Raw genomic sequence first — 21,344 nt, 5'->3', positions numbered from 1 at the left:
ATATTTCAAAAGTGAGCTTGTAGATCGGCGTATTATCAGCCGGCTTACTTCATATCATATCGGCTGAAACATAATCCATATCGGTCAAACACAAATATGCACCAAAGTATACTGGTGACGATGGGGAGAGCACACACACACACACACACACACACACACACACACACACACACACACACACACACACACACACACACACACACACACACACACACACAAAGGGGCCAGGGTGGAGTGGAAGTAATAGCTTGTGGCACTGTTTTTATGGGGAGAGAAGAGGACACCCGGTGTTATGGGTGGGTGCTGGGATGGGTGGGTGGGTTGCTGAGTGTGGGCTTGGGGAGACCCTGGAAAACGAGGTTAGGAGTCTTCTGCCTACAATGCTACTCAACAGCAGGAATGGCTGCTGCTCTCCCAATAGAAATCATTCTCACATTTTTAGAGGACATATACAGTACATAGGCTGACAAGACACTTTGACAAGGGATTGCTTTAGATCAGTGGTTCTCAAACTTTTACATTTCAGGGACCCCCATAACTCTGAGAGTGTAAGAACCTTACGGGTCCATTTGGTTCCATTCTTACCCTCTCAGAGTTATAGACCTGTAAAGATCCATTTAAAACCCCCTTAAAGGGATAGTTCACCCACTATTACTTGTTTTCTATCAATTACACACCCCATGAAGCCTTGAATTCATGGAGATTTTTTTGTTTTTGTCGCATGCCTAAGCCACTAATTTGATGACCGGCGGAAAGATGCTAATGTCTCCAGTAGGAGTGCGACAAAAACTAATACATCTCCATGAATTCGATGCTTCATGGGGTGTGTAATTGATAGAAAATAAGTCATTTTTTGGGTGAACTACTTTGGCCCTGAACCCCACTTTGAGAGCTACTGCTTTAGATCAAAATCAATTCAGCACTCCTGGTTTTCATTACAGCCGTCTGATTAGGGACTAATTGACACCTGGAGAACCAGGTGAATAGAAACCCAGCACAGGAGTCACTGGATCCCTAGGACTGTTAAGACTGTCTGCTTTGCATCAGATTTATCAACACTGACTGCCAGACAGAACCAGATAATTGCCAAACCAGTGCTCACTGCTCACCAAAAGACACCAGTGTATAACATCATAATCAGTCAGAATTTAGATGGAATTTAAATGGAACAAATCTCAACCCACTCAACAATCCCAGGTGCCTTGCACTGCTACGCAGTTGAGAAAGAGCATGCGTATTCCTTAACCACTCAAACCCTTATACTTTGTTGTACATCAAATACCGAAAGTGGCAGATCTACAAGCTCACAACACAAGGCACTGTGGGCTTTTTTTCCACAGAATCTTCACCTCCTGTATTATGACAACGAATCACCCACTGTTTTCCACCTGTAAAGCTGTGATGTAAGGTGATTCTGATGATATTCCAGAATCGGGGCACCCGTTTTCAAATTCATTAAGATGTCTGTGGATCATTTCCAAAGACAACTGCAGTAACATTCTACTATTATAAATGATGAGCTTTGACTAAACGCATAAATATGGAGTGTGAGAAAGGATCGCCATTTTTTTAAAGCAAATACATTAACGTTGCACTTAAGAACCGACTCCCTACTACAGTATATTTTGTATACTGTAGGTGTCAGTCACTAGGTTAAAGTTATGCCTCTATGAATCCCAAACCTAAGTTCACATCTCACAAGCTCTGCTCAAACAAAACACAAAATGTCTGCCGATGCACCTTAAAAATCACACAAAAACATGCACAATGAACAATTCACAGCCTTGTGCATGGGTGTTCCAGATACACATGAATCAAAACTGGTTCACAGAGGAAGAGGAGAAGCAAGACATAATGGAGAGGAGGTCAAATGTGAACGGGGCTTCAACTCACCCGCGTCTCTCCTTCCATGATGCACCAGAAACAAGACGTTCACACACGACCAGTCATCCTGAGATAGTCCACACACACTCACACAGACAGACAAACCCACAAACACTCAGCCTCACTCCACTGTCTCACTGCGCTCTCCATTCCACAACCCCAATCACCATGAGCATGAATGGGAAGCCACCATGGTTACACACACACACACACACACACACACTCTCTCTCACAGACCCCAATGTGGCACATCACAGTGGCACACGCCAAAACCCGGAGCCGGATTCTGTCTCTGAGGGTAACTTTTTGCTATATCCAGTGGTGGAAAAAGTACTCAAATGTTTTACTTAAGTAAAACTCTCAATACTGTAATATAGAAATACTCTGTTACAAGTAAAAGTCCGGAATTCAAAATGCACTTGAGTAAAAGTACAAAAGTATTGGCATCAAAATGTACTTAAAGTGCCAAAAGTAAAAGTACTCATTATGCAGAATGTCCCATTTCAGTTTTCAAAATGTATACAACTCCTTTGAAAATAGCAGATCTACAAGCTCAAAATGCGTCGCATCGCGACACATTGTGAGCTTGTAGATGAAGCTGAAGTGGTTACTGTATGTTTTGTAATAATCATCAAAATCTACAAAGTAACTAGTAACTAAAATGTTCAAATAAATGTAGTGGAGTAAAAGTACAATATTTGCCTCTGAGATGTAGTAGAGTAGAAGTAAAAGTACTGAAAATTGGAAATACTCCAGTAAAGTAAAACATTCAAACGCAATATATCAAAGCATGTGAATTACTTGAAACTGGCTTTGACATGTGAATACCTTTGCCACAGTGTGGAGCAGTGATTTACTAAATGTCTACCCTTATCATTTGCATGGGTCTGGTTTTATAGCACTAGTTGGCAGAAATGACTGCTGGTTGAATCATTAAGAGTAGACAGTCTAAACATCCACCGAACCTCTTACTGACTGTTTGTATATATGTTTGAAAATACCTTTGGGAAAACCTTTGAACATTTTCACCTATTTACATGGCCAAAATAGGTTTAGGAATTATCTCGATAATTAATTTTCTAGTTTTCTTATCCTATTTCGCTAATGAGAATCCAATGAGAGTATTTGTTAAGCTCATGTTTGGCTTCTCACTCTCAGCCCCAGTCCTGAAGAAACCAAACTGCTTGTTCTCTATTGAAAGCGCTGAACAACATTCTATCAGGCGTCTTCAGTCGCTGTTTACGTCTCTCTGGTCATGTTGAAGATGGGCGGAGCTATGTTGAACATTTTAAAATGCCACTAAAACCCAAGGGCCAATAAGAGTGTGCTAATAAGGTCATTTGTTCCGCCCTCAGAGGCGCAATAAATCGAACAGGAGTGTGAGGAAGCCGCCACTCAAAGCTGGTTTGTACACGCCCACACAGCCTGAGGGGAGAGGTAATCAGAGTGCGTGTGTTCACCTGTGCGAGTGTTCAGAGCCTAAACGACTAGCTTGTCAGTTGCATTCAAACAGCCTTCTAGGCGGCAGACTTTGAAGGGCGGCACTCCTGAATTTTGTGCAAGGTTCAAGGTTGTTCTTTATTGTTACATCATGTGTGCAGGTACATAAGAGTAAAACTTGTTATTTTTGAATAGCCAAAGAAACCTAAAGTGACACAGATGCGTTCCAGGTCTAAATGGGATAATTATAATAATAATAATAATCATTATTAATATTATTATTATAATACTAATACTAGTCTCCTGTAGACGATCAGAGATCTGTACCGACCAAAATGTCTGGTGACATTCTACAATTCAATGTAGGGGCTAAAACTAAAGCAGTGGGTGTGCGGCAGGTTGGTTAGTGGCCGTTCTCAGAAATAAAAACAAACATTATCAAAGAAATTCTATTAAAACAACACATATTTTCACTTGTTTGGGTCCCGGGGGTGACATAAAATGTCTCTTTTGGGTCTCGAGCTAACAAGTTTAAGGAACCACTGGTTTAGACCAGATACATGTCACCAGATGTTTCGGTAGGCGGAGATCTTTGGCATCGCAAGACCAGTGTGACTTTAGAATGAAATTGTTTTTCAAATTTGAAAAACAAATGTCATTGCATATTATTACATTTAGTTCAGTTCACAACAGAAGCGAGAGAGAAAGGTTATTGCATTCTCACACACACACACACACACACACACACACACACACACACACACACACACAGTCACGTTCCTGTACTAAAGGGCTGTGGTAAAGTTTAAAAGTAAAGTACACGCTCCACACAATCACTGCTGTGTTGTGTGTTCTGCTCCAAAGTCCACACACAAGAATGCCCTGTCACCATGGTAACACTAGTAGTGAAGGAGGGGGGGTGCTCTTCATATCAAGCCAAGTTCTGTAGTGCTGGGAGTGACTTTGGTCAAATGAGCACACAGGGGGAGGGAGAGAGAGAGAGTGTGTGTGTGTGTGTGTGTGTGTGTGTGTGTGTGTGTGTGTGTGTGTGTGTGTGTGTGTGTGAGAGAGAGAGAGAATGCAAGCCAAGATATTAACCACTTAGGACCTTATATATACTGTATTTTGCCTTTTGAAAATGTTAATACCATTAAAAAATGTTTTGACTTATTTTCTTATTTTTTGACAACTGTAAATTGTAAATGTGTTAATTTTGAAATGCCCAGAACAGGGAGGCCAGGTTGAAAGAGGTTAATGCATTACCGTATGTTTATATCTATGCTGTTGCTCGTGAGGAAGTGAGAAACGCCAGCTCTAGTATCAGCATCTCTGAGACACTTAAACGGCGTCCAACCAGTGTTGATTTCGCCAACTAAAACTATGACGAAAAACGTTCGTCGACTACCTTTTTTCACTGACGAAAACGAAATGAAAACAAAATAAAAACTAAGCCACGATGACTAAAACTAAGACTAAATATATTGAATATATTGAATATATTGAAAACTAGGCTAAAATGTTAGTGAGGGACTAGTGGAGAAGAGATCCAGTAGAACGAAAAGACAAGTCATTTTATGTTAGGTTGCGCTCGGGTGTTGCGCTCTGAAAATAGCAGATCTACAAGCTCACAACGCGTCGCGCTGCGACGCGTTGTGAGCTTGTAGATCGGCTATTTTCAGCACGCAACCAAGTGTAGAATCAGCCATTACGACGCCATCAAGGCACCGCCAAAATACGTTTTAGTCGACTAAATCAACTGTGGATTTAGTCGACTATAATCTTATGATATTTAGTCGCCTAAAACTAGACAAAAAATAAAACATTTCAGATGACCAAAATATGACTAAAACTAAATGGAATTTTATTCAAAAGGCTATGATTAAAACTAAATCAAAAGTTGCTGTCACAATCAACACTGCGTACAACGTTACAGTTCAAACCTCTGTCCCTGACAGAGAAAACCACAGCATTAAGACAAACATAGCGATGGAGGGCTCAGAGTCACACTAACAATACCGCTGCACATAAACTCCAAAAACATAATGGAACTCGAACGATTCTTTTTAAACGCATAGAGCAAACTGTAACATTCACATGTAGCTGTCTTACTGAACAACAAACAATGTCATGTCGCATCACAGGCCTTTTTCACTGCATTTCATTAGACCATAATGTCGCCTTTTGTCAACATTTGTGCCGTTCACAGCTGGACCGGGTCAAAAGGTCGAAAGGTCAGTTTCATATTGAGATGAGGACTCTCCCTGGGTTAAATGACCTCTTAACCGTCATTAAAGGTCAAAGGGCATATAGGGTCACATTCCGGATCCTTGCGGGATCTCTAGACAAACTTCACGTTGCTGTTGTGTGTACCTCACCCTGCACAACCATCACACTAAACCCACGACAAAGAATCACACTTCATGTGCTGCTGTGTGTAACCTACCCTACACAACCATCACACTAAACCCAGGACACAGAGGTCATTCTACCAGGGACTCCTTGGATGAGCGATAGACACTTGTCTCACATTTAATTCCTGGAGTAGGGCTGTCACGATTACAAATTCAAGTTGATGATTAATTGTCACTCAAATAATTGCGATTAATGATTTAATTGAGTGTTTGGCGTCGAACAACATATGAAGCCTTTTAGGCTTCGTAATCAAAACTTGCACAGGGCAGATATGACAAATAACTGAAATATGCAAAGAAATTCTTGATAGATTTAATAATTTTATAAATGTAAAAATAGCAGAAATAGCTGATCTACAAGCTTACAACACGTTTTTTTATATATTTGAAAAGGTGTGAACATTTTTCAACATGGAAACGATTATGACGAAAATAACGGCGATTATCTCAAATAATTGTGATTAGACGATTATGTAATAATAAACGTACAGAATGCAGCAGTAACTTTAGGAACTCGGATGCTAGCGATTGACCTAGATATATACCCACCAATGCAGACATACCTTGGTCACTTGCTCTCATCTTTTTGTTACTACGGGTTGTTTTCCTTGACCACACAATGTTAACTCATTCACTGCCTGAATTATTTCTGGCCGCGTTTGCCCACTGCCAGAGATTTTTCATTGAAAAAGAAAAGTACGGTACTCAGGTCAGCCGAGATACAAAGTTTTAAGTTAACAAGGAAGTGGATGGGAGTCTAAATCTTCGAAAAATCATATCTCCTTGGTCTTTGGGTCAATTTTTTTTTATAAAATCGTTTTAGTCGTTCTAGGCAGGCATGGCTTATGGGACAAAAGTCGTTTTAGTCGTTCTAGGCAGTGAATGAGTTAAGAACGTAATTTAGATAGCATGCTATCGAAACATATTATGCTAGGTTCAGTGTGTACCTGGTATCCTGTAGTTACTACACCGTCCCTCTACATTCTATGTATGTAATTACCTTGCATATCGTAAGCCGCCCCGGATAAGGGCATCTGCTAAATGCCTAAATTCAATTGGAAATTTTGTATGGACTGTTTGCAGCTGCCCAAAGCTACCGTCTCGTTGATGAGGATTCCATTAGCGGGATGGAATGCAAATGGGAGCGGGTCTGTGAAGGTTATAGGCCTTCTTTAATAAGATGCTCCGATCTCTTCTCATCTCCATGATGAAGGAGACGTCTCATTTTGCTCAAGAGGCCATCTGCTTTGCATACTATGCACATGGACATGAACCGCGATCCGAACGGCATTCATTGAAGACCCTATTCAGCCAAAAGCCTTGGGAGACTCCTTCCAAGACTTCTACTCCGGCAGAGCACAATAGGTGTGTGTGCGTGTGTGTGTGTGTGTGTGTGTGTGTGTGTGTGTGTGTGTGTGTGTGTGTGTGTGTGTGTGTGTGTGTGAGAGCGTGTGCGTGTGTGTCAGGTGCTGTAATTATGTGCAGTGATGCACCAAACAAGTAATGAAACCACTGAAATCTAGACTCACTGCTTCAAGGAAGAGTTCTAAACAACATAAAATGAATATACAAGTAATATGAATTAGTAGTATATTATTTCAATAATGTTTTGTATTGTGCATTTTTTACGGGTCCATTTGGTTCCATTTGTACACTCTCAGAGTTATGGGGGTTGTGGAAATCTGAAATTCAAAAATCTGAGAACTACTGTGCTACACTAAATGGAACAGAGCCTTCATTAGTATCACTGGTGACACCTGTGAAGGAAGCGATAATAATATGGCTGCTGAGCATAGAGCCTATTGGAAGCTTGTTAACATGTAGAAATGCTAATAGATATGAGTGGTATCAGCTGGCCAGTATCTGTTGACCGCCTACTTCTGGCGCCCTTGCTCTGACCACACCCATCGTCAAACTCAGCCTTCATTGTGATATGAACTACACACCTGTAAAAGTTGTGTGGCTTTCTTTATCTTGCACGGTTGTGACACTATCGTGGTGACAATATCTGTCCACAGACGTACAGTACAGTACAGTAGGCCTAAACAGCACACAGACTCATGCGGTATGGTGGAAACAAACAGCCACGCTGACAACAGCTGTTAACAAAACCTTTAAAGAAAGTCAGTAATTCACCACTTAAGCCCTATTGTAAAAAGTTGTCAAACATTTTTCAAAAATAGCCGATCTACAAGCTCCCAAGGCGCCACATTGTGAAGCGTTGTGAGCTTGCAGATCGGCTATTTCTGAAGATCGTTTGACAAGGTTTTCCTACAATGACCAAAATAAGGACACCGGGTTGAAAGTGGTTAATTAATTGTCAATGGAGCAACTCTAAAAAGTGTCACCTGATGAAATCATGACTTAAGGTCTTAAACACTCTGTTTTCCAGCTTATGGAGACAGTCAAGAGGCTCTATGCACAGCAGCCATATTATCACTTCCTTCCCAGGTGTTCCCAATGATACTAATGAAGGCTCTGTTCCATTTAGTCTAGCACAGTGGTTTCCACGGCCCCCATAACTCTGAGAGTGTACCAATGGAACCATTCCATTTGTACACTCTCAGAGTTACACACCTATAAGGGGCCATTTGGAAGCCCATGAGGGTCCCTGGATCCCAACTGTAGACCCACTGATGTAACAGAGTGTTTCCAGTGAGCCAACATGCACAATATCAGCACCCTGACTCCAGGGTCCATTGACCAGAATGGAACCTTCATTAGTATCATTGATAACACCTGTGAATGTCTTCATAATATGGCTGCTGTGAATAGAGCCTATTTTGTCTTTTTAGAATAGATATTTGTCACACAGTAACTGTCGTATACAGTGAACTTTTCCTTTAAGACTTAAAACAACCGTTGCAGACCTACTTCTCTACATAAATTAATATTATAATGTTGATAATATCATTTCATATCATTGCCTCTGGCTGTATAGTGCCTCACCATGGGAAAACCTCTTCGCCAGAGTGGTTTGGGTTCGGTGCACTGCCTGCAACAGTTGTACTGTGTGTTCTGTTGAGACAAGTTGAGCACGGCCATAGAGCCAGTTCTGCCTCCGGGCAGAATGACTTGTTATTACTGCTAAATCAAAGTTAATACAAGTCAGCATTGCTGTCTTTTTTGAAACTCTACCCACATGAACCCTCGTGTCCCTTATTCACGGGGCACACATTCAGCCAAAACACGTCACAAGTGTGTAAATCTGCTAGATTCAGCAAAGGGACTTAGTAGCCTGGTAAACCATCCCGGTCGTGGAATTCACATTTCCATGTGTCTTCTGCAGACAGACACATGAAAGACACATGGAAATGTGAATTCCGCGACCGGGATGGTTTACCAGGCTAGGGATTTGGTGTAAAGGGGGAGATAAAAAATCTGCTGACCGAGTATAGAGCCCTGAGGAACACCGGTCATAGAAGTATAGGCTTTAAGTGTTGAAAATAACGTTATAGACCATATGGTAATACGTTAATACATTTTTTAAAGTCATTTTTTCATAACTTTTCCAAACACGACGCAAGGAGTGTGGCTTCCATGAGGCCGATGAAACGATAACGCACCAAAACAGCCTCTATATTTATTAGTTTGCGTGCCGCACGTCAACACAACAATAACCCAGATGGGATGTATAACACGTTTCCATTTCCTGTTGTTCAACAGGAATTGTTTAAGACAATGGTTCTATGGTTCAATCTGACATGAACTGAAGTCAGAGATGCAATCTATTACAAACCACTTTCAACCTGGCCTTGGGCATGCTATTATAAATGAAGATTCCCCCCCTGCCAAAAGAAATAGCAGATATACAAGCTTGTAGATCAGTCATACAACAACAAAGTATTGCACAAACAAGTGGAGAGTGCTAGGGTTCCCAAGGAGGCGAAAATCCAACGTGGTTAAGACACGTACCGCGTACAGCCTCTATTGCGGCCTGACAGCGAGTCACAGGTTCGATTCCCGAGCCCAGAACCTTTGCTGCGTGTCACTCCCTCTCCCTGTTGCTTGTTTTAGAAGAGAATGCACTTAAGAATTAGTTGTTTTCTTGCCTACCTATGTTGAATGCACTTATTGTAAGTTGCTTATGATAAAAGCGTCTGCTAAACGACTGTAATGTAATGTAATGTTTCCTGTCACTCTTGTACTATCCAATAAAAGCAGAAAAGCCCGAAAAATATATATATTTTTTTAAAGCACAAACAACTGAGTAGGTAAAGCACTGCAGCAATGACTCACTCATTGCTGCCTGAGAAAGAAACGTGTCGCTGAGCAGTCTGTAAGATTTTAAGCCAATTGTTTGTTTGCCTAAAAAAAATAGCTGTTTGAAGGCATTATAACTATTATTTTGCATTGTACAGTGGTCTAACTCCTCAATTGTATTTTCTGTACAAAGCAGTCCAAAAACAGGGCTCAAGCGGTTAAATACGACAACATTCCTCCACAGAAGGTGTCCTTTGTATGTGGCTGCTGGCATCAGCCATCAGAACACTGTGTCACACACACACACACACACACACACACACACACACACACACACACACACACACACACACACACACACACACACACACACCTCTCTGGGTCGTGACTCAACTCGGTGGAGTAGAAACACTGGTTTAAAGGGCATGTGTGTTCTTCCATCTCTGCCTCGAAAACATCTGATAAGTTAAATCAAGTGTGTGACTCAGCAACACACCTGAAACCTTGAGTTCTGTCAGGTAGGCTTCCTGCCGCCACGGGGGTTCCAGTTCCCACAATGCAACTACGTACACATGCAGGTGCTTTGTGTACACCTACAGGTGTTGTTGGTGCGTTGCAGGGGACGTTCACTGAGCATGAATTGCCATCTTTTTCTGACTTGCTTGTTTTATCTTGACCACAATGTTATAAAAAAAAACACAACAATGTCACTCTGCATCAGTGGTGCAAAAAGTACTCACATTTCTTACTTAAGTAAAAGTATCAATACTGCATTGTAGAAATATTCTATTACAAGGAAAAGTTTTACTTGAGTAAAAGTACAAAAGTATTGGTATCAAAATGTACTTGAAGTACCAAAAGTTAAAGTACTAAAATGTTTGAAAATAGCAGATCTACAAGCTCACATGCGAGCTTGTAGATCTGCTATTTTCAAATAGCCTCGGTATAAAATAGGGCTGAAGTGGTTAATGTATGTTTAATAATATAATAATTTATATCTGCAAAATAACTAGTAACTAAGGTTGTCAAATAATTGTAGTGGAGTAAAAGTACTATATTTGCCTCTGATATGTAGTGTAGTAGAAGTAAAAGTACTGAAAAAACGTAAAAATACCTCAAAATTGCACTTATTTTCTTGACCACAATGTTTAAAAAAATGAACACTACAATGTCCCTCTGCATTTGATGTATGTGTTTACCTTGCTTACTGTAAGTCACTCTGGATAAGCCAAATGCTTATGGGAACCTTTCGCCCACTAGTGCACTCCTCTAACCTTTAGGACACCTTGTAAAAGGCAGGTGTTTGTGTACAACTCCAGGTGTTGTTGGTCAGTTTTCATAATAAAGAAACTAGTGAAAACTACTCAACTATAATACCATTGCTCTATACACACAAAAATGCCTTGAAAAGTACTTATTATCTTATTTATCTACAGATAAAAATATATACTCTCGATGGCAAAACAAAACAATAAACAGCAGCATGTCAAAGGTGGAGTGATGTGTTTCCCACGCTCCTAGTTATCTAGTAGTGATAACATCAAGTTCTTCATAAACGTAGAGGTAACATGATACTAATAACATGCAGTGTGTGTGTGTGTGTGTGTGTGTGTGTGTGTGTGTGTGTGTGTGCGTGCGTGCGGGACTGCAGTAATATGCTGTCCAGTTTTATGGGACAAACATTGACTATTATCTCAAATCTCCTTAACTACTTACAACCTGGCATCCCTTTTTTTGCTATAAGCTAACATTACAAAAGAAAATAGAAGATCTACAAGCTTACACGTGACACGGTGTGAGCTTGTAGATCTGCTATTTTTTTTGGCACACGCTCTCTACCCATTCAACTATGGTACAGACCCACGTAGGCAAGTACAGAGCCAATTAAAGTCTGTTTTTACTAAGTCCTAGAGGGTTTCAGTAGTTAAGCGTGTTGGAGTGTGCCTTTGGGGGGGTTTGGGGGGGTCGATGGGTTGTCTGGCGTCAGATGGTATGGTACAGATGTCAACAACATTGTGACCTACATTTGACTGCTCAAAGCCTTCTTGGTAAGATTTCTTAACAGCCTGGTTGGTTTGAAGCCTGACCAGTGACCACCCACCGGCTGCGTGTGTGTGTGTGTGTGTGTGTGTGTGTGTGTGTGTGTGTGTGTGTGTGTGTGTGTGTGTGTGTGTGTGTGTGCGCGCCCACCCACCCATGACACGGGGATTAGAGGTCTTTGCAGAACTCATGCTTGGACAACAACAGTCACGAGACAAGTGCACCTGCCCGCAAACATACAGTACAGTGCACCACGCATATACTGTACCTACAGTAGCACACTGGCTCTCATCGAGGGGGCCCTTAGGGTCCCCCAGCTAAATGATTTGATAGTTAGGAGGAACCGAACCCTTGTGGGTCTGTAACTCTGAGTGTACAAATGGAACCAAATGGAGCTACGGACCCGTAAGGGTCCGTACTGTAGCTCCATTCGGTTCCATTTGTACACTCTAAGTCAGGGGTCTTCAACAGGGGGTCCTCAGAGTTACAACAGGGGGTCCACCAAATCATTGTGTGGTATGATATATTTATTTACATTAACCACTTGAACCCTAGCGTCCATATTCTGAGGAGAACTTTAGCCACAAATAGCAGATCTGCTATTTTTGGCAAAGAGGTAAGAGGGAAAAAAAAAGCAGAATGAGTAAAAAAAAAGTTTCATTTTATACAACATAGAGGGGGTCCCTGTTTCATCTCTCTCTCAGTTAGGGGGTCCTTGCCTGAAAAACATTGAAGACCCCTACTCTAAGACTGAGGATACAATTACAGTTACAATGTAGATTGGGGTCCTAGAGAAAAAAAAACATATCAAACTGGGGGTCGTTGAAATATTAGAAACACTGCCATAGCACGAACACTACTGAGACAGGGACAGAAGATTATACTGTAATATCTAGACTCGCCTACGTATCAATAACACACAACTTTGCCGTAAGAACAGAAGCATGTGCACACGTTTGCCTACAATAAGTTGACTCAGCACTATCCACAAAAAAACTATAGTTATTGCGAGAATTGGCTTTAGAAATGTGACAGCCGGCCCGGACCTGGCCTAGAGGTCCGGGCGCCTGGGCTCACAGGCTGCCTGGCAGCGCGCCGCGGGTTCGAGTCCCGATCCCGACGGTCTTTGCTGCGAGTCTCTCCCCGTCTCTCTCCTGTCCATCTCTACTATGAAACTATAAATGGAGGCAAAGAAAGCCCCAAAAATATCTTCAGTCACAGACAATTACGTTTAATAGAGGAATGACGCTCGCTATATAGGTCCGCCTGCCTTTTACAATCATCTCTTTTACAATCACAACTCTAACTCGATAAGCGGAGCGGCCTGAGTGCAATCAAACCGCCGCTCCGCGGAGCCCAGAGCCAATCAGAGGGCTCGTTGGCGGACAGAGTCCTGAGCTAGCCAAACCCCTTAACAGGATTAACGAGAAGACGTGCTAGCAGTCAGTGTGTCCGCCGTATGTACGCCTGGATGGTTGTAAAAAAGAAATGGCATCCTCCCACGAGTAAAGCTTTCCTTAAGTCAACCCGTGCACGTAGACACACACGCACTCACACACGCACGCACACGCACATCTAGTCTATCAGTGTCAGAGTCAGGGAGGTGCTAGCTACAGCCTGGCACCAGACAGACCCCCTCCATGCTGACGCTAGGGATTAATACGTGGTCTCCCCCTCCTCAAATGGTGTGTGTGTGTGTGTATGTGTGTGTGTGTGTGTGTGTGTGTGTGTGTGTGTGTGTGTGTGTGTGTGTGTGTGTGTGTGTGTGTGTGTGTGTGTGTGTGTGTGTGTGTGTGTGTGTGTGTAGGTAGCTAGGGGGAGGGGTTGTAGAGTTGAGGTCCACCACCTGCTTCTTCTCGGACACAATGAACTTTGGAAGGGAGTCTCTGATACTGGCCCTCGTGGAGACACCACATAAACACGCACACACACACACACGCGCGCACACACACGCACACGCGCACACACACACACACACACACACACACACACACACACACACACACACACACACACACACACACACACACACACACACACACACACACACACACACACACACACACACACACACACACACACACACAGACACTAGATATAGTTGAGTAGTTTTACCCAATAAGCCTGATAAACACATCATGCCCCCAACATTTCACACAGTAAAATCATGAGTGTTCATTTAGCACTGTGTAAAGTGCAAGTTCGACCCTTTCAGGGTTGAATTAAAACACCAGGAATATACCGTAGGTTAATCCTACTATTATTTCTAAGTGAGGTCTCACTAGAACGTGGTGGCACTTCCAGTTGAAATGTTAAGTTAACTAATGTAGGCAGTGAGTAGTGTTCATTTTAGCAAATGAACACAAGTCATCGTGTCTCCAAATGTCTCAACACGAAACATTATAGTCTAATCAACCTTAAAAACAAACAAAGGCTTCAAATTGTCTGTAGCATTCCTACGGCTGATCGGATACACACACACGCATTAAAATCCTCAGCGTTCATTTATCCATTTTCTAACTCTGACAGTGTACAAATGTAACCAAATGGACCCGTTAGGGTCCATTTGGTTACATTTGTACACTGTCAGAGTTACATTAAAACTCTGGGGCTTTAGTGTGTAAAGTAGAGATCTATTACAGGCAGAGTCCTTAGATGACACTTGATGACAGGGCCTGCAGTTTCTGAGCTGTCGAACATTCCTAAAAAAAAGTGACACTTTTGCTCAAACGGTGCGTTCAGCTTCACTTCGGCATAACTTTTTTTAAGACGTTTTTCAGACAGCGAGACGAACCGTCGGCATTTTTTCACAAGACTGACGGAGTGTTCTTGGCTTTCTTTCTTCACACGGCCTTCGACTTGGCAAAAACGTGTGCAAGGAAAACACGGGGAGGGGAGAGAGAAAGCCGAGACGGAAAGAATGACAGAGACAACAAGAGAACTCGCACAACCTGTTGTTGCACTTCAGCCTGCAGTGCTGGGAGGCGATACTGAGACACACACACACACACACACACACACACACACACACACACACACACACACACACACACACACACACACACACACACACACACACACACACACACACACACGCACACACGCACACAAAACCATACTTGCGAGGACATTACCATTTGAGGATGCCAATTTTATGATCTACAAGCTCGCTTGTAGATAAGCTATTTTCTGTGCATGACACAGGCACACAATTAAGTTATAAATCAGGCATAACTCCCAACCACTAAAACCTAACCTAATGCCCTATATAACCCTAGTCTTTTCCTAATTGTAAGCGTCAGTGGTGGAAAAAGTACTAACATGTTTTACACAAGTTAACAAGTTAAAAGTACCAATACTGCAATATAGAAATACTCTGTTACAAGTAAAAGTTCGGAATTCAAAATGTACTTGAGTAAAAGTTAAAAAAAAAAGGATTGGTATCAAAATGTTCTTAAAGTACCAAAAGTAAAAGTACTTGTTATGCCCATTTCACAAGTTTTCAAATGTATACAAATCCTTTGAAAATAGCAGATCCACAGGCTCTCTGAGCTTGCCTTGTAGATCTGCTATTTTCAAATTGCCAAAGTTTAAATAAGGCTGAAGTGGTTTTGTAATAATAATAATCAAAATCTACAAAGTATAACTAGTAACTAAAGTTTTTTCAAATAATTGTAGTGGATTAAAAGTACAATATTTGCCTCTGAGATGTAGTGGAGGAGAAGTAAAAGTATTGCAAATTGTAAATACTCCAGTAAAGTAAAAGTACCTCACAATTGTACTTAAGTACAGTACTTGAGTACATGTACTTAGTTACCTTCCACCACTGGTAAGTGTAACTCTAAAAATGTTTTTTTATGATCTTAAAACAAGCATTTCTCTTGAGTGGACCAAGGCAATTGTCTTCAAAATGTCTATTACACAGACACACACACACGTGCATACACACACACACACACACACACACACACACACACACACAGGTTGTGTCTGCCTCATGCCTAGAGAGCACCAAGCACCTCGCTAGTCAGCACTTTTGAACCTCCCAGTCGGCATCGACCGGAGACACCCTTGGTACCAGTGGAGGTCACTGGTAATTCAATATCACATATGAACACTGTAGGAGAGCAGAGGGTCTCCCCTCTGTGTCTGATCCAATAAGCTCGTCAAATGGACTGCAACCTGTCTCTGCTGTTAGTTAAGACCTCGGTGAAGTCACCGTTTAGCCACTTAAGCCCTGATACGCTTCGTCCATACGACAGATAGTAGGATAATAGATCTGCAACGCTCATAACGCGTTGCATCGTGGCGCGTTGTGAGCTTGTAGATCTGCTGTGTTCTGCACATTTTGAAATAACATAAAAAATGTGAACGGTTCTGAAAATTGTTGTGGAAATTTGCTCAAATTAGGGACGACGGGGTTTATGTGGTTAAACGATAAGACAGTGGAAACAACAGCTGTGATCCGTTTTGCACCAAACGAACCCCCCAACTCAAGACCTGTCATCCTCAGAGTCGGAGACAAAACAAGCATCGCTGCCGCGCATGATCTCTGTCGATGCCACATTCAGAGTGGCAGTGGCGCACAGCACAATCCTCAGTGTTCATTTAACTCTGAAAACTACCCTTACAGGTGTGCTTTTACCTATTAAGAATGGGAAAGAATCTTACACTTATACAGATATACAAGTTCATAGCGCATGAGCTTGTATATCTGCTATTTATTTTTTTTAATCTTGAAAATTCGTTTTTTTTTTAAAGCTAACATTTGTAAATCAAATCTTTGGTTCTGGGGATTCTACAAATGTCTTCTAAATCCTAACAGTTTCTTTTTTTTTTTAAACTTACGTTGCTATATATCATGGTTCACAAACATTTTTCATGACAAGGACCCCCAAAATGATATGTATTTGGCCGCGGACCCCCCATCTCAAAATATGTTGTTCCAGGGACCCCCAGAAGCAAAGATTTGAGTAAAAAATGTTTGCTTTAAAAAAATATATATATATTCAAAGAAAAATGTTCAAGATTTTTCAAAAATAGCAGATCTACAAGTTCACAGCGCGGCATTGTAGATCTGCTATTTCTTTATAGCCAAAGTATAAAATAATGGTTATACAGATGCGTTCCCGGCCTTAATGGGGTTAACACTCTCAAGAGTTCAATTAACACCCAGGATCTCGCTGTGCACACACACACACACACACACACCTCCGCTCACATGACCAGCAGCAGGGTTGACGTTTACCTGGACTCTGCTTCCTGCCGGGCGAGGCGCCGCGCGCCGACCTCCGGTAGAAGCTGTTGCGGTCCAGGGAGCCCACGTAGACGGGCTTGCGGCCCCGCCTGGGGCCCGTCGTCCTGCCGGAGCTCGACTCGTAACCCCTTTCCGGGCCTTCGTCTTCGTCGCGGCCTCCTCGCTCCTCGTAGGAGCGAATCTCCCTGCATTGCAGCTCCTGGTTTTGCTCCTCCACCCACTCCTCACAGTGGGTCTTTCGCCCTTTGGCGGGGGGGTGCCCCCCCCGCTCGTACCGCGGGTCCTCCGCCGATATCGAGCGCACGTCCCGGTAGAGGTCCCGCGCCTCGCGGCGGTAGTATTCCTCCTCTCTGCGGTCGCGGTGGTCCTCGTGCGCGGTGTCCGGGTCGTAGCGGTCCGCGGCCCGGCGGTCATTATATTGGTCCTGCTCTGCGTACCTGTCCCTCCTATTCTGACCGTAATAATCGTCTTTCTTATAGTCAGAGCTCTCCCTGTCGCTGTAGTACTGGTCCCGGTCCTTGTGGCGGTCGTCGGGCCCGACGTCGCGACGCTCGCGCTCTCGACAGTCCCTGTTCTCGCGGTGGTCGTAAGCCTCCCCGTCTCTGTAGCGGTCGTCTTCCCTGCGGTCGTACGCGCCATCTTCCGCACGGCGGTCCGAGCGATGGTCTTTAGACCGGCCCTTGTCGTCGCGATACTGGCCCTTCTCGCTACAGCGGCCGGTCTCGTAATGGTCTCTATCCCTACGCTCGTCGTACCGGTGGTCTCCGTCCCGTTCGTCGTAGTAATCCTCCCCGTGGTCTTTATCCGTGCGGTCGCGGGAGTCGTCCCCGCGTTGGTCGCGGTACGGGTCGCGTTTCCTGGTCTCGTGATATTGCTGCTCTTTGCGGTCGTCGTAACGCTCGTCGTACTTCCTGTCGGGGCGATCCCGCCGGTCGTACCCGTCCCTGTGGTCGCGCTGGTCGTCCGAGTCGCTGCGGCCCTTGTGACCGTGGCGTTCGTAGTCGCGCTGCTTTTCCCGACTCTCCCAGTAGTCCCGTGTGTTTTGATCAAACCTGTTCCCGTCTAACGGCTGGTACCTGTCCTGACCCCGGGGGTCATCACTGAAGTGCTGTGGTGGTTGTTGCTGTTGTTGTTGTTGCAGTTGCTGTTGCTGTTGTTGATGATGTTGTTGTTGCTGTTGTTGCTGCTGTTGTTGTTGCTGCTGTTGTTGTTGCTGCTGTTGTTGTTGTTGCTGTTGTTGTAGTTGTTGTTGATGATGTTGTTGTTGCTGCTGTTGCTGTTGTAGTAGTTGTTGTTGATGATGTTGTTGTTGCTGTTGTTGTAGTTGTAGTTGTTGTTGATGATGTTGTTGTTGCTGTTGTTGTAGTTGTAGTTGTTGTTGATGATGTTGTTGCTGTGGTTGTGTCTCCCGGCTGTACTCCTGGATGTCCTCTGGACCTTGGTAGAAGCAATGTTTGCTTCTCTTCTGGGAAATCTTCAGCTCCAAGTAGCCGTCCTCCGAACCCGGGCGGAAGTAGCGGTCCCGGCTCAGAGGCCTGCTCTCCTTCGAAGCGAGCCTGTCCCGGTCTTCGTACTCCCAGCTCGGTTGTTGTTGGCAGACGTTCGACCCCTGCTGTCTAACCGGCGCCTGGTTCTGCCACTGCACCGGCCACTGAACCGGCGCCGGCTGCGCTCCCACATGAGCCACCATCATCGGCCCGCCGTGACCCGGAACCATCCCGGGGTGAACCGGCACCGGGTAGCCCTGAGGAGAAACCGGCCCGCCGGGAGGCGCCGCCATCATCACCGGTCCCTGTGGCCCGGCGACCAGCCCGTACCCCGGGTATCCAACCTGTTGCTGCAGTTGGACGTGGTGTATGTGTTGCAGCTGCTGGATGCGGGCCAGCCTCTCTCTCTCCTTGGCCCAGCCCGCGTCTCCCAGCTCCTCCACGCTCTTGCCTCTCCGTACCGGGACGGCGTTCCCATAGGCGTTCCCATAGTCCACCGGTCCGAACCCAGCAGCAGCCGGGGGGTGACCGAAAACCACTTGGCCCTTCATGTGGGCCCCCTCAGCGGTGTTAACAGCTCCTTATTCAAAGCGACTCTGAACTCTTGCATTCCGTAACAAGGCACTGGGGGGTGAGACTCCACCTGTCACACACATACTCTCTTCTCCTGAAGTTGTTCTGCTTGTTTTTGTCTCTCTCTCTCTCTCTCTCAGCTGCTTGAACAGGACTGCCTGGCCCTCGACGCCTCCCAGCCACTGTGCTGCGACTCCCACCCCTCCCCCCTCCAAGCAGCCCGGGCCAATCGAAGGAGGACGGGGGAAGGTCAGGGCGGTGGGGGGGAGGAGGGGCCCCGCGTGGGTTAATGATTCAGTGGAGGAGTCACATGAGTGGAGGATTAAGCCCGGCCCGGGCCCCTCCCATCGGCGCAGGGGATTGGCTGCTGACACTTGTTTGCAGGAAAAACAGGCTGCCTGAGGATTTCCTCCTCCGACAGAGGAAGGACAGAAAAGTGTGTTCACACACTCTGCCTTTGAGGTGAGATGCACTGGACAAGGTGGACACAGTGGACACAGATGCACCGGTGGCTTCCCTTTCCATGCGACTATCAACTTTCATTTTCCACAACATCCTAAATGTGTTCCCCGTTCACGCTGATCCACAAAACACCGCTGACTTTCCTGTCATACTTTATTTTACAGTTGTGTAGTAACTCCCTCTCACCTACTTGGAGGTTAAACATTCTCTTACTGTTGGTCACTAAACTTGAGCACCAGGATGGAGTTATCTCACTGATAAAATAAGCACTTTATGAGAGAGAGAGAGAGAGAGAGAGAGAGAGAGAGAGAGAGAGAGAGAGAGAGAGAGAGAGAGAGAGAGAGAGAGACACTTGAAGGAATGAAGGAATGAAGGAATGAAGGAAGAAAGAAAGAATAAAGATAAAGAAACTGGTTATACTATGTGTACAGCTCAATAAATCCACAGATTGATAGAGAGGGAAAGACAGACAGACATACAGACAGACAGACAGACAGACAGACAGACAGACAGACAGACAGACAGACAGAGAGACAGAGAGGACAGAAAGAAAGAAAGAAAGAAAGAAAGAAAGAAAGAAAGAAAGAAAGAAAGAAAGAAAGAAAGGAAGAAAGGAAGAAAGGAAGAAAGAAATTGAAACAATGAAACATGGTAAAGTATACATTGTGCACAGCTCAATAGATGCACATATCGTTGAAAGAAAGAAAGAAAGAAAGAAAGAAAGAATACAAATAATGAAACATGGTAAAGTATACTATGTGCATAGCTCAATAAATGTCCATATTGATAGAGAGGGACAGACAGACACACAGTGTGTCTGATTATGCACCAGTGTACAGAGACTGGGGGAATAGTAGCCGCTGAGCCGCACAATGAGCTATTGTTGGAGACCGTCCTCTCTCTCTGGAGAGGCCACTATCTTCTAGTGTGAGAAAATACTCTGGCCTATTCATAAAACCACAGGATTGGATATCTCTGACCCCCCCCGCTCCCTCACTCCCCATCAAAGAATCCACTATTAAATGGACCAGCTTTAAAGCACCCCTCTCCACACAGACACACATGTTTGTTGTCATTTTTAGATAAGTTTCAAATATGTTTGTTTGCGGTGTTGACTTCGTCGACTAAAACTAAGATGAAGAATGTTCGTCAACTGCCTCCAAAAATGAATAAAAACTAAGCTACGACGACAATGATGACTATGACTATATATTTTGTCAACACATAAAAACTAGACTAGAATGTGAGGGAGAGACCAGTGGAGAATAGATCCAGTAGAACCAGTCACTTGCTGGTTGTGCACAGGTTTCGCCTGCTATTTTCAGCTATTATATTCGGCACACAAGTATAAACTAGGCATTACAACGCCATCACGCCCCGCCAAAATACATTTTTGTCCACTAAATCAACTGTAGATTTGACTAAAATCTTATGATATTTAGTCAACTAAACTTAGACTATAACTAACATCTAAGGTGACAAAAATATGAATAAAACTAGGAATTTTAGTCAAAAGACTATAACTAAAACTAACACATCTCGGATGACAAAAATATTACTAAAACTAAATGTCAAAATGAACAGCGT

At 43.8% G+C, this 21,344-nt stretch overlaps 1 protein-coding gene across 2 annotated transcripts in view; it reads right to left on the bottom strand.

The window, feature by feature from the left end:
* Nucleotides 1-21,344, bottom strand: part of dnmbp (dynamin binding protein) — a 113,206-nt gene that overhangs the window by 26,621 nt on the left and 65,241 nt on the right. Inside the window, exon 1 of one of the 2 annotated variants that reach the window (XM_084077979.1) lies at nt 17,227-19,429. The exons of the other annotated variant lie outside the window; for it this stretch is intronic. Within the exon in view, the coding sequence (XP_083934105.1) occupies nt 17,227-19,273 (2,047 nt within the window). The 5' untranslated portion in view covers nt 19,274-19,429. Of the gene's footprint in view, nt 1-17,226; nt 19,430-21,344 lie in introns of those variants that run through there. 2 annotated transcript variants of the gene reach the window in all.

The sequence above is a fragment of the Gymnoscopelus microlampas genome, assembly GCF_963454915.1.
Source record: "Gymnoscopelus microlampas genome assembly, chromosome: 14".
Classification (NCBI taxonomy): Eukaryota; Metazoa; Chordata; class Actinopteri; order Myctophiformes; family Myctophidae; genus Gymnoscopelus; species Gymnoscopelus microlampas.
Note: the sequence above shows the minus strand (reverse complement) of the source record. Positions and strands in the feature narration are given on the sequence as shown.